Source organism: Xyrauchen texanus, chromosome 46, assembly GCF_025860055.1.
Source record: "Xyrauchen texanus isolate HMW12.3.18 chromosome 46, RBS_HiC_50CHRs, whole genome shotgun sequence".
In the NCBI taxonomy this organism is placed as follows: Eukaryota; Metazoa; Chordata; class Actinopteri; order Cypriniformes; family Catostomidae; genus Xyrauchen; species Xyrauchen texanus.
The window spans coordinates 19,997,666-20,016,907 of NC_068321.1; the positions used below are offsets into that span (position 1 = coordinate 19,997,666).

At 36.4% G+C, this 19,242-nt stretch overlaps 1 protein-coding gene across 3 annotated transcripts in view; it reads right to left on the reverse strand.

Annotated features, from left to right (window-relative positions):
- Positions 1-19,242, reverse strand: part of LOC127638267 (cytosolic carboxypeptidase 4) — a 239,678-nt gene that overhangs the window by 25,198 nt on the left and 195,238 nt on the right. For all 3 annotated transcript variants that reach the window (XM_052119726.1, XM_052119723.1, XM_052119724.1), the window contains one exon: positions 1,900-2,063. In XM_052119726.1, the coding sequence (XP_051975686.1) occupies positions 1,900-2,063 (164 nt within the window). The remainder of the gene's footprint in view (positions 1-1,899; positions 2,064-19,242) is intronic.

Below are 19,242 nucleotides of genomic sequence, written 5' to 3' on the forward strand. Positions count from 1 at the left end.
AGATCCATAACACTCTTTTCCAATTATCTGTTGTCCAATGTCTGTATTTAAAAAGTGGCTTCTTCTTTGCAATTCTTCCCATAAGTCCTGCACCCCTGAGTCTTCTCTTTACTGTTGTACATGAAACTGGTGTTGAGCGGGTAGAATTCAATGACGCTGTCAGCTGAGGACATGTGAGGTGTCTATTTCTCAAACTAGAGACTCTGATGTACTTATCCTCTTGTTTAGTTGTACATCTGTCCTTCCACATCTCTTTCTGTCCTTGTTAGAGCCAGTTGTCCTTTGTCTTTCAAGACTGTATATTACACCTTTACATGCAATCTTCAGTGTTTTTGCAATTTTAAGCATTGTATAGCCTTCATTCCTCAAAATGATGATTGAGTTTCTAGAGAAAGAAGTTACTTTTTTTGGCATTTTTGACCTAAAATTAACCTTAGATTGCGTACTGCGGCAACTCAGAAACTAACACAAAGACAATCTTAAGCTTAATTTAATGAACCAAATAGCTTTCAGCAGTGTTTGATATAATGGCAAGAGATGTTCTACTACCAAATTAGCAATTCAGCATGATTACTCAAAGATAAGGTTTTGGAGTGATGGCTGCTGGAAATGGTGCTAAAAACATTTTTTTCCAAATAGTGATGCCGATGTTTTTTACATCAGTAATGTCCTGACTATACATTGTGATCAGTTGAATGTCACTTTGGTGAATTAAAGTTACAATTTCCTTTCGAAACAGCAAAATCTGTACATTATTCCAAACTTTTGGCCACCAGTGTGGAAAGAAGACTTTTTGTTTTAATTGTTTATATATATATATATATATATATATATATATATATATATATATATATAAAAACAAATTTTTTGGCTTAAGATGCTTTGCAACAAAAGAATACACAATGTCCTGCACTCTGCTGTAGCTTGCAATTTCTTATGAAAATGGAAAATGTTTGCTTCAACTAGAACGTAATTCCTTAATGAACCCAACACGAGTAAGCAATCTGCATTCTGCAGTTGCTCATAGTTCAGTTATACAATACTCTCAGGTAGGACCAGTCAAGTTTACCATTTCTCCTTAAAAAAAAGTAAAGAAGAAGAAGAAGGGAAACAAAAGAAAGTGTGTGAAATCCTTGAGAGAGGCGAGGAGTGGGATAATCTCCTCAGAACACTGAGCAGTCTGTGTGGACAAGATGTAACAATTCAGAATGGACATAAAAGGGATTTAATTGAACTTGGTAGAAATCAATAGCTCAGCTTTGGTCCATTTTATACCATGACAGAAATTGAGACTCTAAGTGAATTTTAACTTGACGATGGCAGGGAATAGAAGAGAATGAGAGAGAGGGAGAGAAAAAATGTGTGGGGAAAAGACACAAGTTTACAGAGAAGAAAGAAAAACAGTGAAAGTGGCATTGCTTCCAGGAAAGCCCTTTAGTGGCAAATTGAAAACTAGAAAGGCAGCCAATTCACTTTGAATGCTCTTCCGTCCGAGTCCCAATCCTATAAGATCATGTTTAAAAAGTAAAGTTAAATGGCATCCTGACTTGGCAACTGTTACAAAACTCTGGAATGTAACAAAAGGTCACTATACACTATTAAGGGGCCATTCACAAACAATGTGTAGTTGCATTATAAAACGTTAGACACATCGTTTTTTAAAGCAGTGAGATGCATTGCAACAGTCAAATTTGTCCATCTAGCAGGTTCACATACAAAACCAATTCCAAAACATACGGAGGCGCATATGGATGCAAAACTTGTCTTGTGTGAACAGACCCTCACAATCTCATAATGGTAATGTCGGAATAAGCAGTTATCATATAAAACACTTAGCATATAAAATCTCCAAAATGCAAGTTGTGTATGTGGTGAAGTATTCGTTCAATTGGAACTCACTTATTGGATTTGTGGTCGAGGACTCGGTCGTCGAGGTCCAGCAGAGCAGGAGCGTGGTGGATCAGACGACAGTTGTAATTGATGGAGTTTTTCCTGAGGGTAAGCAGACTCTGACTAAACTTCATCCCCATTTCTTCCATTTCCTGTGTGCCTGTCTGAAGACCCTGTGAGGGGAAAAACACTTCAGATTGACATTTGACATCTATAACTGACAGACTATTAAACAACATTTATGTATCTTAAATTCTATAGCTATTTGTATCCACCCTTCTGTGTTTGCACACTTAAAGGTGTTATGTAATTTAACAATGCTACAAAACATTCTCCTATCCCTGCTTAATATGCAGAGACAACTATGTGGGGCCATTCAGACCAAACACATTCTTGTGCTAAAAAAAAGCTAGACGCAGAACAACACATATACTCTAACAGATTGCAGATGTCTCGAGACACGCTTTTAAAAGTTTATGTTCTTTTTCACCTAACATGGTGTCTAAAAATGTGGCATTCATATGCAAGATGCTAAGAAAACAGCTGAATGCAGCACAATGGTCAAGGATGTCCATATAGTGGATGTTTACATAAACAAATTTGAAAAATCACTGACGCATACAAAAACACGTTCAGTGAGAACGGCCCTTAAGTGAGCTATTTCAAAGCCCCAATATCAAGGCAAGTCAGTCCACCCTGTGGCCATATTGGGAACACTTATGGGCAGCTATTTCCTATGGATACAAGCGGCATAGAATTACAGCCCCTATCTACTTAAATGGCCAAACTGAAATCTCAAAAATGGTTGGGCATGATTACTATCAAATAACACATTTAAAATCAGCAGTCATATATGATTTTTCACTGCGAAAAGCCCTTCCAGGTGCGGCCGAGATGTTCAGCTGTAAACTGTGCTTGAGGCATTCTCCACATCCATAACAGATAGCGCCAGATCTACAGCTGCCATTCAAGTTTTTTACGTGTGATTTGATTTGACCGGAGTCACGAGACTCTCCCTATCCAATCATGTTGACAGATAAAAATTCAATCAGGACAGCGAAGTAGTGAACAAAGACGGTGGGGAACGGTACAGTTACAGCACTTAAAATATACTCAAGTAAAAGTAAATGTATACAATTTTTAAACTACTTAAAAAAAGTACAATTCTTGGGAAAAAGTAGTTAATTACAGTAACATGAATATTTGTAATTAATTACTTTACACACCTGATTATTTGTTTGGAGATGCCACTGATATGTTTTCATCTAATGCAATGGAATATACAAATTCTTCAGTGCGGCTTCAGAGTCCAAATACTTTTTGGCCCCATTACAGTATATTTTGCAGTCTTTTGTAGCACTTTTTTTTATGAAAAATGTAAAAAAGTAGCACTGAGTCTGAGTTCCAACATTAATCTAAAGTACATTGGCACCACACAATTACACACTTCCTACTGTGCACAAACTCTAGCCTCATATAAAGCAGTGGTCCGGAACAACCATTAATGGAAATCCAGACACTAACGATATTTTCTTCCACTAGTAAACAAACACAGTGCAGACATTGAAACTTTCATGCTATTCTGGGCACACAAAAACCAGCAATAACCCAAAGTCCTGACCCAGTGGTTAAATGGGCTGTGGATTACTGCAAGTTAAAATCAATAAATCTGCAGTGTCTCTGTGTTTCTTCAGCGATCCCTTTGCTGGGGAATCCAAGAAAAAAAGTGTTTGCGTAGCTGTCCATTCGATGATTGTTCACATCTGCATCAAATGCTGACCAGTGCAATAAATGTCTACAGATAAAATACAGCCATATTATTCTTAAGTATCTCTGACTTTGGCACAAAATGATTTCATATGTGTCATATACACTCACTGAGCACTTTATTAAGAACACTAAACTTATACTGGGTATAGCTCTCTTTGCCTTCAAAACATACAGGTACAGCCTCAATTCTTCGTGGCATGGATTCCACAATGTTGAAAACATTCCTTTGAGATTGTGGTCCATTTTGACATGAATGCATTATGCAATTCCTGCAGATTTGTCAGCTGCACATTCATGTTGTGAATCTCCTGTTCTACCATATCCCAAAGGTGTTCTATTGGATTCAGATCCAATGACTGGGAACAGTGAACTCATTGTCATGTTCACAAAGCCAGTTTGAGATGACTTTTGCTTAGTGACATTTTGCATTATCATGCTGGATGTAGCCATTAAAAGATGGGTAAATAGTGGCCATGAAGGAATGCATGTGGTCAGCAACAATACTCAAATAGGCTGTGGCATTCAAGCAATGCTTGATTGGTATTGCCGGGCCCAAAGTATGCCAAGAAAACATTCCCCACACCATTACACCACCGCCACCAGCTTGGACTGTTGACACAAGGCAGGTTGGGTCCATGGATTCATGCTGTTGGTGCCAAATTTTGACCATACAATCTGTGTGGCTCAGTAGAAATAGAGATTCAACAATAAAGTTTTTCCAGTCTTCAACTGTGTCCACTGGAGCCTCAGCTTTCTGTTCTTGGCTGACAGAAGTGGAACCCAGCTGTTGTAGCCGATACGCCTTAAGGTTTGATGTGTTGTGGATTCTGAGATGCCATTCTGTTCACCACAATTGTGGTTTGATGTGTTGTGGTTATCTGAGATACTGTAGTTTTTCTGTCATCTCAAACCAGTCTGGCCATTCTCCATTGACCCAACACAGCGTTAACGTCTGCAGAACTGCCGCTCACTTTTTTGTTTTTGGCACCATTCTGAGTAAACACTAGAGACTGTTGTGCATGAAAATCAATATCCAAAATCCAACGTAGCCTTAACCCTAACCCTAGTTACAGAAATACTCAAACCAGCCAATCTGGCACCAACAATAATGCCATGGTCGAATTTTTTTTTCCCCATTCTGATTGTTGATGTGAACATTAACTGATGCTCCTGGCCCATAAATGCGTGATTTTCACTGCTTACACTGATTACACTGCTGCCACACGATTGGCTGATTAGATAATCGCATGAATACGTAGGTGTACAGGTGTTCCTAATAAAGTGCTCAGTGAGTGTTTATGAACATTAGTACTTTCATAACATCATAATGACTGCAGATTATTTCGCCAAGAAGCAGCTGCACCTGCTTGCTCAAGCATGTTATTAGCGTGTGAAACACTACATGTTTCCCAGAGAAAATGCAGCAACAATCCCCACGAGCCCTAAAGTGAGGCGCAACTCCCAGTATGCATTAGGAGTGGCGAGCAGGTGCAATCGAGTCACGTCGCACTGCACCATAAACTCTATTAAAGTCGATTCATTATAAACACTGAATGCTGTCTGCCGCAACTTTGAAGGACCACAGTGCATCACGTGCTAGCTCACCGTGATGTTTCGTTTACAGTGGAATTGATTGGGTGAGAAAGTGTGTTGATATTGTTAATGAAAACGAAAACTAAATGAAAGTATTTATGTTAACTGGAATTAAAATAATAATAATAATAATAATAATAATAATAATAATAATAAAAAAACACATTGTATTTACTAAACTAAAAAACTTTTCCAATAAAAGTAACAAAAATAAAATAAAAATGTCCACAAATGAATTGTATCTTGTTATTTTGAGACATAGTGCATTATATCATTTGAAATCTTTACAACCCGCCGTCATTAAATTATAACTTCATTAAACTTTTATTTTTGTAAAAAGCTAACAGCAGCAGAAAAATAATGTAGATGTCTAAAGTTTTCTTTTAACTTGACACAGCATCTAAAGAACGTGGGCCTCATGTGCGAGATGCCGAAAAAACAGTAAGATATGACACACCAGTCAAAAACTTCTGCCTAGCGCATGTTTACACAGAAAAGCAATTAAAAAACAGTGTTATTATTGTTAACGAAAACAAAAACTGAAAACGTTTTTGTTAACTGGAATTAAAATACAAAATAAATAACAAAGCAATTAAAAACATTGCAGACAGACACAAAACAATGTTATTATTGTAACGAAAAATAAAATAAAACTATTTAACTGGGATTAAAATAAAAAAATAGGGAAAATATTTAAATGTATATTAATATTTACAGGTGAAACTCGAAAAATTAGAATATCGTGCAAAAGTTCATTAATTTCAGTAATTCAACTTAAAAGGTGAAACTAATATATTATATAGACTCATTACAAGCAAAGTAAGATATTTCAAGCCTTTATTTGATATAATTTTGATGATTATGGCTTACAGCTTATGAAAACCCCAAATTCAGAATCTCAGAAAATTAGAATATTGTGAAAAGGTTCAGTATTGTAGGCTCAAAGTGTCACACTCTAATCAGCTAAACACCTGCAAAGGGTTCCTGAGCCTTTAAATGGTCTCTCAGTCTGGTTCAGTTGAATTCACAATCATGGGGAAGACTGCTGACCTGACAGTTGTGCAGAAAACCATCATTGACACCCTCCACAAGGAGGGAAAGCCTCAAAAGGTAACTGCAAAAGAAGTTGGATGTTCTCAAAGTGCTGTATCAAAGCACATTAATAGAAAGTTAAGTGGAAGGGAAAAGTGTGGAAGAAAAAGGTGCACAAGCAGCAGGGATGACCGTAGCCTGGAGAGGATTGTCAGGAAAAGGCCATTCAAATGTGTGGGGAGCTTCACAAGGAGTGGACTGAGGCTGGAGTTACTGCATCAAGAGCCACCACACACAGACGGGTCCTGGACATGGGCTTCAAATGTCAAACGTCTTACCTGGGCTAAAGAAAAAAGAACTGGTCTGTTGCTCAGTGGTCCAAAGTCCTCTTTTCTGATGAGAGCAAATTTTGCATCTCATTTGGAAACCAAGGTCCCAGAGTCTGGAGGAAGAATGGAGAGGCACACAATCCAAGATGCTTGAAGTCCAGTGTGAAGTTTCCACAGTCTGTTGTTTGGGGAGCCATGTCATCGGCTGGTGTTGGTCCACTGTGCTTTATTAAGTCCAGAGTCAACGCAGCCATCTACCGGGACATTTTAGAGCACTTCATGCTTCCTTCAGCATTCAAGCTTTATGGAGATGCTGACTTCATTTTCCAGCAGGACTTGGCACCTGCCCACACTGCCAAAAGTACCAAAACCTGGTTCAATGACCATGGTATTACTGTGCTTGATTGGCCAGCAAACTCGCCTGACCTGAACCCCATAGAGAATCTATGGGGCATTGCCAAGAGAAAGATGAGAGACATGAGACCAAACAATGCAGAAGAGCTGAAGGCCGCTATTGAAGCATCTTGGTCTTCCATAACACCTCAGCAGTGCCACAGGCTGATAGCATCCATGCCACGCCGCATTGAGGCAGTAATTAATGCAAAAGGGGCCCAAACCAAGTACTGAGTACATATGCATGATTATACTTTTCAGAGGGCCGACATTTCTGTATTTAAAATCCTTTTTTTTATTGATTTCATGTAATATTCTAATTTTCTGAGATTCTGAATTTGGGGTTTTCATAAGCTGTAAGCCATAATCATCAAAATTATATCAAATAAAGGCTTGAAATATCTTACTTTGCTTGTAATGAGTCTATATAATATATTAGTTTCACCTTTTAAGTTGAATTACTGAAATTAATTAACTTTTGCACGATATTCTAATTTTTCGAGTTTCACCTGTATAATTTGAAACCTTTACAACCGCCTTCATTAAACTAGACGGCCTTGAGAAATGTAACAGTGCTAGCTGCCGTTCAGACCGAAATGTTCATGTGTAAAAAAAATTGACAAATGAAACATAAAGCAAATGTCTTGAAACCCGTTTATAAAAGTTATTTTAACTTGACATGCTGTCTTAAAAATGTGGGATTCTGTTCTGAAACACTAAAAAAAAAAAAAAAAAACACTTTGCATTGTTCAAAACTGTCAATGTGGTGTTTAGAAAAACTAAGCACAGCAACAAACAGCACAGATGGACACAATAACACATTCGGTGTGAACGCCAGTAGCATTGGTAATATTTATTAATTTTAAATTATTGTGATTAAATTGTATTACATTACTTTTGGCAGACCTAAAATACTAAAACCAAAATTACAAAAAACTACAATAAAAATAAATATACTGAAAAACTGATCTAAACTGAAAATAAACATTAAAATTACACTTCAACTTACAGTAGCAGAGTGGAAACTATACTATAACTAATAACCCTGATGTTTTCATTGGGGGTAATCGGGCGAGAAAAGGTTCACCATTTTTCTGACGAGCACTCCTCCCACCATTCCCCCTATTTAGTCTCCATAATTTTCGCCCTATGCGATACACACACCCCTTCTTTCTCCAATCCCTCTCTCTCTCCCTGTGTAGTTGCCTTGTCACTGTTGATAAGTGAGTCTTAATTGTGAACTCAGCATGCCAGATGAGGCAGTAGGAAGTGCACATTGGTGCTAATATACCTAAAGAGTCTCGCCACACTCTGGGGAAGCGGTCAAATTAATGGGGTGCTGTGTAAGGAAAGGAATGATGGGTGAGTAACACCAGGCGCACCACCTACACCTGACCTTTACATGATAGAGAGACACAAAAACACACAATTCACACCACAGACACGTACACACAGGTACACAAACTCACACTCTCAGACCAGCACACACAAGCAGGAACAGACATAAACAGACATTTACCCATAACGTCCAATCTCTAACTGACCAATGAGCCCAGAGGTGCCATAAGTGAGGGGGAGCTGCTCAGTATGAGTGGAGCGGTGTGTACTGACTAGGGCTCTTCAATAATTTAGGGGGGAGGGGGGCTACATGGACAGAATGCATAGAACCCAGGCTGTTTGCTCAGAGTCAAAATCGATTTGGTCCATGTTTGCATTGAGAAGGCCACACTGATCATTTCATCTGATGCAGAGCCTTAATACTTCTGCGGAGACACTGTTGGACATGTCGAAACACTTGTGCATGGACATTTAGAGAGGAAACTAAACACATTTGCTTTGTTGGTGTAAATTTAAAGGGACAATTCACCAAAAAATTAAAATTCTGTCATCATATGGTTACAAATCTATATGACAATATTTATGCCATGGAACACAAAATGAGATGTTAGGCACACTGCAAAAAAAAAAAAAAAAAACTTCTAGGAAAAATATCTACACATCCTTTTAAAACAGAAACAAATGACTTGAGAATCCGAATGATTTAAAAGGGTAGCTCAGTGGTAAAGATGCTAGCTACCGCCCCTGGAGTCGTGAGTTCAAATCCTAGGGCGTGCTGAGTGACTGCAGCCAGGTCTCCTAAGCAACCAAATTGGCACAGTTGCTAGGGAGGGTAGAGTCACATGGGGTAACCTCCTCGGTGGGGCGGTGGATGGCATGAGCCTCCACAATGTCTCCGCGGTAACGTGCTCAACAAGCCACATGATAAGATGCACGGATTGACGGTCTCAGACGCGGAGGCAGCTGAGATTCCTTCTCCGGCACCCGGACTGAGGCGAGTAACTATGCCACCACGAGTACTTATAGCAAAATTGGAAATTGGATATTCCAAATTGGGAGAAAAAGGGGAGGAAATAAAAAATGCTTAAATTTTAAAAATAAAAAATAATTTTTACATTAACTCTTTCCCCGCCAGCGTTTTTAAAAAATGTTTCCAGCCACCGCCAGGGTTTTTGACGATTTTCGCTAAATTTTAATGGCCCGCAGAATATTTTCATCCATGAATATATGAAGATGCTATATATCAAAATAAAGTCCGGAGCCTCTGCTTTTAGGCAAAAAAAAACTATTTTATTTTATCTTCATTTGTTCTTTTTTTTATTGCCACTTGAACAGAGGTAGGTTTTGTCAAAAACAACATTTCAGACAAAAAGCTGAGAAAAAGGCATTTTATCAAACAAGTGCTTTAGTATTAGTATGGTGTTCCACTTCACGTTTGAGACGATCGCAGTCTGTTTCTTTGATCAAAGAGTTGCGTACTCTTTCAAAACATGCGTGCAGGTCTTCCTTACCGTATACCACCTAAAACACGGATACCCGGAAAATTCTGTGTTTGGCGGGGAAGCGTTTTTTCATAAAACCCGGAAAATTCCGTGTTTGGCGGGGAAAGAGTTAATGTATTAAATAATTTGTATTAATTAATTTGATTTTAATGTTAGATTTTGTTTTCTGAAAACAAAACTTAATACCTAGTCATTTTGATTCTCAAGTAAAAAAATGTTTTTTTCAATATTTTACTGGAAAACGAGACAAAAATACTATGATTTTTTTGGCATTGCAGAGTGGCAGGTATTGAGAGCCTTAGTCATACTTCCATTGCATTTTGTTTCCATATAATGAAAGTGAATGGTGACTGAGACCAAATATTGTAGCTTACATCCCCTTTTGTTTTCCACAGAAGAAATACAGTTATACAATGCTAGTAAAATCAAATAAAATACAATAGAGCAACATATGCTATATTTATTTTTAATGCTAAATACATTTTGCAATGAAGACGTCTACAGCTGGTCAGAGTTGACTAATTAGATGATCAATGAATGTACATAAACATTGCAATATTTTCATTCAGTTAAACAACATAACAACTCATTGATTTAACAGCCACCGAAGCGTTATGCCATAAAGAAAAAGAAATGCAAATAATTATGATTCGCATAATAGATCACTCACATACACAGACAAATAGACAATCTTTCCTCACCCTTGTTTGCAAATGAGCTAATCTAAATCACTTTGAGCCTAGCCTTCCATTTCATTTTGATACAGAGAAAAAAGAGCCACTCATTCACTTATGCAGCAAAGTGTTTCGGTCAGCGGGAGCAAATTCTTGTTTATTGGAGTGACAGTTTTTCCTTTTGATAAGGCCAGAGTTGAGGAGAGCCAACACAGGCAGCAGGAAGGCTGCCAAACCGCACACAGGCGCAGCTATCATGCCCTTTCTGAGGGCCCGAGCCATTAGAGAGGTAAATTACCCCTCCTGATCGGTCTTATTAACTCTAAGCTAATCTCAGCAGCATACAGCTTGATCACCATGGCACTATGCCACTGAATAGACTGTATCAATCCTGGGAAATGGCCCCATGGCAGCATATTTCTAGTATTTTTCTTGATTTTGGGGCATTAGAATCAGATGGTTGAAAGCAAGTATTTCTTGTGTGATTTTGTAACAAAGCTTACTCCACCTTATACGGGGTGTTATTTTTAAAGAGATAGCTCACCCAAATATTTGAATTCTATCATCATTTACTCACCCTCATGCCAAAACTGTATGACTTAATTTCTTCTATGGAAAACAAAAAAAGATTTATTCATAGCACAATGTCCAAGTAGATCTTTTAAATGAAAGTGAATGGTGACCAAGCTGTAAAGCAAGATTTTCAGTGAACAACGACTAAAATTTCAGTCTGTTCTTCACACAAAGCTATCAAATGTCTTAAGAAGACTGAATATAGTGCATGAGTCTCATGGACTAATTATATGGTGCTATTTTATCCATTTTGATGTTTGACAGACCCTGGTCTCCATCCACTCTCATTGTATGGAAGAGAGCAGTATGGACGCTGTTCAAAATTTCTCCTTTAGTGTTCCACTTTAAGAAAGGAAGTCAACAAATTTACAGTTTGGGGTGAACTATCCCTTTAAAAGACATTTTTAACCATTCAGCAATTTAACGTTGGTGGAATAGTTCACTCCAAAATTTGTATTCTGTCATCATTTACTCACACTCATGTCGAAACCGTATGACTTACTTTCTTCTATGGAAAACACAAATGGAGATATTCATAGCACAATGTCCAAGCTGCTCTTTTCTATAAAATGAAAGTGAATGGTGACCAAGCTGTAAAGCAAGATTTTCAGTGAACAACAACTAAAATTTCAGTCTGTTCTTCACACAAAGCTATCAAATGTCTTAAGAACACTTTGAATATAGTGCACGAGTCGTATGGAATACTTTTATGGTGCTTTTTTATCCATTTTGATGTTTGACAGGCCCTGGTCTCCATCCACTTTCGTTGTATTGAAGAGAGCAGTATGAACGTTAGTCAAATGTCTCCTTTTTTGTTCCACAGAAGAAGAAAGACATACGGGTTTGGAACAACATGATGGTGAGTAGAGTGATGACAAATTGCTATTTTTGGGTGAACTATCCCTTTAAAAGACATTTTTTTACCATTTAGCAATTTAACATAGCTGACGAAACTGGCACCAAATACCTCTGGAATATTTTTTTATATATTTTATTGCAATGGACAGATGTGTAACTCTCTCAAAAAATATCATTTTGAGAAGAAAAAAACTATTTTTGAATATAACAATTTTACGATATTTTTCCACCTATGCAATTTAATAATCCATACATCATAGGGGTGAAATATTTTACAGATAACTGGGCTAATTAGCATATAACATACATGTTATTTCACTGTCATATAGCGTTTGAACGTACATATTTCATCTGTCAAATAATGTTAAGTCTTGTGTATTTCTTGTGCTGAACTGGATCGGCCACTTCCCCCTGACATACACACAAAACACACATACATCTTGTTCTTTTCGGCTTGCAATCATATATCAACGACAAGTCACACAATGGCTAACTAGTTGCATTTCTATACCAGGCCACTTTCACCAATCACTTTATTTCTCTTGAGAGTTATATTGCTTTGTATTGTGGTTATATGATCTAACTGAACATTTAGTAACACAGAACTCCAACTGTTTTCCAATAGAGGTACAAGCATTTGTAACACAGAAAGCTCTACAAGCAAGTCTCACGGTCAATGATAAAGCGAGTGATGATGGGGTTGAACATATTGACTCAGCAGCTCCCTCTAGCTCTCAGCTGAAACACTACACCACTTATATGCTGCAGCGTTCCAACGCTAGACGTTGGTTCTATTGGCCACTGATACTCAGTGTGGAAAATAAGCACACATAATTATATATAGATACAGTTTATATTATAATTTAAATGCCAACCTGGAGTAATTATAACAAGACTATGAATAAACACTGCAGCTTCCTGTTTAGTTATTTGTATTTTTTATTATGATTATTACGGTAATTTGACTTTTAGGTTGTATTTATGGTAGTTGCCAGCATTATTTGTTAATCTTTAAATCAATAAATGGAACTTCTAAACAAGTTGACATCTCCAGTTTTAAGAACACAGAAATAATGAATTATTTGGAAGCAAGCCTTAATATGTCTTTTTCATGAAGTCCTACTCGACGGCGAAGATCAGAAGAATGTTGTTTAGTTGGAGAGAGTAGCAACTGTCAAGGCTGGTTTTGATAGACCATATGTTCACGTGGCCCCTGGAGTTCATCAAGAAACTTTAAAAGATTGATAAACATGAACTAAGTGGTATTCATTTGCTTTAATGAATATGATAATTAAATTAAGCTTGTGCAAATACCACCTGTTCATCCAAGCGTATCCCACCCAGTAAACATGCTTTCAAAACGTAAACCATAATTATGGTTTGTGCATTGTGCCTAAAAATAAGCCTGAACTCCAAAATAGAGGCATAAAAACAAGTTATTTTAAGTTCATGAAATCTCTTTACCAAATTCTCTTTCATATTTAAAGCCCAATTACAGAGCTGTGTTTGATGTATTGCACAATATTATTTTCTTCCACAATGCTAACAGTTAGAGACACAGAGGAAGAGTTGTTCCCAATCTCTTACTGATCTACCAAAGGCAAGCACATATGGAATTGAAGGCTTAAAATAATAATAATAATAATAATAATAACATTATGGTGTGAATTCACTAAACTGTTGTGCAGGGTATTTCATCTCCTAAAACCCAAGTGTGGCTGCTGTGTGCATTTTCCATTTCCATTGTTTTCCTAAAAATTGATGGCAACATATGGTTATAAATAATACAAAGCTATAGAAAGTCAGATTTTTAAATCAAATTGTTTATTATGTTTCCAGGAGTGTTGGTTATTCATGTTTTTGAGACATTACAGATGTTACATCCCAGCTAATTGCATACTTAATTCTGATTCAAAGTAATTGCCAGCATCATCCAATCACTGCCAACTAGGGGTGTGCAGTGAAGCCATTATCTGTATTTGTATCTGTATCTGTTCATATGTCAAAATGATCTGTATCTATCTCTGTATTCGGATAGAACCAAGTGTGGGCGGGGCTTAAACCATAAAAACTAAATGAAACGCCCATTTTTAAATGTTACTCACGTATTTATAGTTATGCCTATAAAAAAATATGCCTTGTATATGCCTTTTCATAATAATAGCCTAATAATAATAATTATTATTGTAATTATTATTATCATTATACAATTATATTGTATATATATATATAATTCTTTTTTTTCTTGCAGATGAAGCTGAAATTGTAGGCTACATAAACTGTGTTAGCTGTGGTTTCTCCTGGTATTTCTGATATTAATATCGGCATGAAACAGAATTATCGTTAAACTGTTCAATTTTAGCATTATTCTGGAGGCAGGAGGTGTTGAGCAAAATGTGAAAAGTCAAGCACACATTTTGCAGTGAATAATAAATACAAATTCAAACATTAAAAGAAATTCAAATAAAATAAATGTAGCCTACAAACAGGTGAAAAAAGTATATCAGGCATTTTTACAATAGGACACATTGTTTTAGTAAAACAATAATAATAATAATGTTAATTTTATATAGCGTCTTTCCAGAGTTCAAGAACACTTAACATTCTCAAATTTAGCACAGTTTTAAAGAAGAATAAAAAAGGGTATGTTTCAGTCTTCATTTGACTTTATTTTCGGAATGAAGTCTTAACCAAATTCTTAACACCATCACCTTAATCGCTGATGTGCGCATAAATGTGTTCAACTTTAAAAGCTGGATAGACGAGCTCCGACGTGAAATCATCACTTCAGGTCAGGAATTTAACATCGTGCTCAGGTTTAGGCTATAAATAAATACATGACAATCACGTGTGAATCGTGTGATACATTGACAGACATTTCAAGAATTGGAAAGTGTACATTATGCTGTATCTTATTATTATTGTGTAATATTACACTTGACAAGCTCCAAATGCGCACAATTTACAGAGACCGCAAACGGAGTCGAGACCGTGCCCATCCGATCTGAAATCACACTATGCACATTTTAATTCACACAGCTTACACTTTAGAAATATTGGCTACACAGATTCCTAAATTTGTTGTATTTTTGGTTATGTTTATTTAGCATGTCACTTTATCATTGTGCTTCTTGGACAATCAGTTATACAAATATTTTTTAATATAATTATTATATTAAATTATTAGTGCCTTTCCGAATAGGGTATTCGCCTTGGGCACATCCCTACTGCCAACCATGTTAAAATAAAATCATACATTTAAATTCTGAATCTGTGTACTAATTACCATTGTCCCATGTCGACCAAACATGTGGAGTGGTCCAAACATCATCTGCAGCCTGGTTGGATTTTAGGAGTCAATGCAGTTAACTGCACAGGAAAGCTATATAGGCTTCTCACTTGCTCCTTATTTAGTGAATGACACAACCTCCAGTGTAATCTCCAGAATATTTTGATATGCACCTTTTAATCCTTAATTCATATAAAGCCTCTAAAAGCCACATTTTTCAGCTTTTGGATGAACCCATTAATTCTCAATGTGATGATGCACAGTAAATATAGGATCTATAAGGAAAAAATTTGCTTAAGTACACAATTAGTGTACATTGTGTTCAGCAGCATGGCGTTTTATGATAAATCGCTCAAATAAAAACTAAAAAAGGCATTTCGGATGAAACAAGAGACTAATCTTGTGACTCAAATTGTTTCAATGTAAAAACGTAATTACATTTGTTACCCCGAGGTAGTTTTATTGCCGTTTCTCCCAAAGACAAACTCCACTGTGGTCAGCGCCATGTTGTTTTGTCGAAAGTTTAACCGTTTACTGACAACACAGAGTCTCCTGAACTGAGATCAGTCAGTTTAAATAAATGTTAATTATGCGTTGCATATAGTGAAGCCAAAATACAATGTCCACGCATGTGTACGTGGGGTCGCACGAAGTTGAAAACATTATGGAGCGAATTCACTGTTGCAACACTTTTGCATACTGTATTTAAGTGTGTGTCTAATCAGAATTTAGTCCTTATTCCACACCATACTGTTTTAAACATAGTCACTATGAATTCACTAAAATATTGCACAACTTTTTCATATGGTATTGTACCGCAAAAACCTGTGTGTTTAATAGTTATTCACTAACTGCACACAATCAAGTTTAATCAGGCAGAATCTGGGCTGATATAGCGCAAAGCGTACATAAGACATTATTATATATAGTGCCTTATTCACAAAAGTCAGCACTATTTGCCTGTTACAAATAACATTGCACTATTACCGCCAGGGGAAAGTAATGGCTCAGTGGGGGCAGTGGTGGCTCAGTGGTTGAGGCTCAGGGTTACTGACCAGAAGGTCAGGGGTTCAAGCCCCAGCACCACCAAGATGCCACTGTTGGGCCCTTGAGCAAGGTACTTAACTCCAGGTTGCTCCGGGGGGATTGTCCCTGTAATAAGTGCACTGTAAGTCGCTTTGGATAAAAGTGTCTGCCAAATGCATAAATGTAAATGTAAATGTAATGTTTAACAGATTAGCAGTAATTGATCAAATGATGATCAAACGATTAAGGAAAGCAATATAACAGTCGAGCGCACTTTTGGCATTTTAAAGAGCCAATTCTGGTGCTTGGATCACAGTGGTGTAGTGAAGCTGAACAGACCCAGCAAAAGTGGCAAAAAAAAAAAAAAAAAAAAAAAAATATATATATATATATATATATATATATATATATATATATTGCCATCATAAAAATATTAAGCATATGAAAATATATTATACTTAACCCTCCTTTGTCTCATTAACAGGTTCATACATTTTAAATATACAGGCTACTCACCTTATCCTACTAGGTTATATCTATCTATACTGAAGTGTGTTTGTTTGACTGTGCCAATATTGTGTGCATCAGTCTGAAATGAATCCTCTTCTAAAACTCATGCTCCCTTCCTGTAGACCAGGCAACTGACATTTCCTCTCCCATTCCTGCGTGACACCATCATTTAACATTAACTGCTGGTGAATAGTGAATGGAAACAGACATCCGATTCCAAAAGCCTGATCTGCAGAAATGATTTAAAGAGGTTTGCCATTTGAAGTGCTAGCTTTCCCCTGACCTTTGAGAGTGTTGAGATGGAGATGGAGATGCTGGAGGCATTCAGAACATCTAAGTGCATATCACACAACTAGAACAAGACGAGCCGAATATAAAGCTGCATAAAAGTCCGTGCAATGTTACTGGTCTAACTTTGAGAATCCTGAATCCCTCATTTGTTATTCAGCCAATTTTTCAGATGTTCCTTAATATAAACTTTATAAAAAATATTTAATTATTATTATTATTTTTTACTATACAACAGTTAAACCTGGTCTCCATTAATCTGATTGGACATGTGGCCTTGAAAATGTGCTGATGTTTCACTGTTTGCTTGTCTATTTTTACAGAATTTGCAATGGTTGATACTGCATGCTTTGGCTTCCTTTGGAAGTATTTGTGTAAGCATAACATAAATATATCTAATAAAATTGACAATATTAAGCTTAAATTGTGAATTACACAACATTAAGTTTGAGTCTGGCATCATTTCCTAATTTCATTTGCTTCTCATCTACTCATTGTTTTCTGTCCGCTATCCACCATCACTGCACTGTAAACAAATGAAAACAGCCACAAAGCATTTTTGAAGTTACTCAACTTTAGACAAATTAGTTGTACCAACTTAAAAATTCAAGTTGGATTATTCAGCAAACTAAAAAATATCAGTGATTATAAACTTCACTAAACTACTATTTTAAAGTACAAAATCATCTGTCCAAAATTTTCAATATTCTTGAAAATAAATACAAATATATTCTTTATTAAGTAGGAATTTTATTTCTACATAAGTTCATGTGTCAGTCCCACCAAGAAACCAAATAGTTGTAGAGTATTGTGATGTACAGTTAACAGCATATTTTTTCATCTTCAGATAACATAAAAACGTTTTATTTAAAATTACTGAAAACTGAATGAAAAGTTACACTTCACTGAAAAATAATCTGAATGAATGAATATTTGTCACAATGCCAACATAGTTCTATTATTTTGTGGATAATTTCTGTATTACAAAAATATCAAAAATTATTAAAAAAAAAATGATTATGCCTGTAGATTTTCAAACCATACATAAGGAAAAAGAAATACATAAAAAGTGATACTGCTGCAGGAGCAACCCCTGGGCATGAACACACCGCAAACCGAATCCTCCATTCATCTGCAGATAGCAGAAAGTTTTTCTCTCAATGGAGACATTTACACTGGATATTTTAATAGATTTTTTTAAAAGATAATAATAATAATAATAATAATAGAATTATTATTATTCATACCTATGAATGTAAATCCGCCTCAGTAGGATATATAAAAGCATTTTTAAACTCTAATATACTTCCAGTAAGAATAAACAACTGTGATTGGCCCATCCTGGCCAGCACTGAGAAAAGCAACAGGTACAACTCGTCAGCGACAAGACTGAGGGATGAGAGGATGGTGATAGGCTCTCCAAGTTCCAAAAGCACCATACAAGAGTCCTTAACTCTTGTGCCTTATATATAAATTCTTCTGAAGCCATTTGATAGTGGTGCGCACCCCACACTTTGAGAACCAGTGCTTTAAACAAAACTTTACATTGTATGTGCTCACTGTTTAAAATTTTTATTTCTTTGACTGAAATGACATAAGTGTACTTTATTGACTTTTTAAAGTATAGTAATCTCAACTTTTTCTACATTTGATAGTTCAATCATCTTTTAAAATGTAGTTTATCTGACAAAATTTACTGTCGAATAGACCAATTCAAGATGAGAAGATTTCAAGATGATCTCACAGTGAAATCGGAAAGAGTAGTTCGACTTTTCTTCATCTAAAATCGGCGTATACTTACCGAAATTCGGAACACTGCCCCGTGTGGCCAAAGAGTTAAGTGTTCTTGGGCGTATAGTCACGCGTGAGTGCCATTTTCTGGGTGTAATGTCTGTTAAACGAGTTGTTTTCTGCTGTACAGGCATATATGATAAATTCCTGTTTTATAAAGTCTACAACCCAACCCAACCCAAACCAATACCTAACCTTAACAAACAGTGTATGAAAAACATTATGTTAAATAAAAAATGGTTGTCACTGATTATGTGATCGCAATTACTCCCCGGTCACAACTAGATTCACAACTGGGAAAGCAATTGAAGACATGTCTATGAGGATAAGATGGAGGTCCATGAGTCGGGATAATGTCACCAATCCTAGTGTATCAGAACTACTGG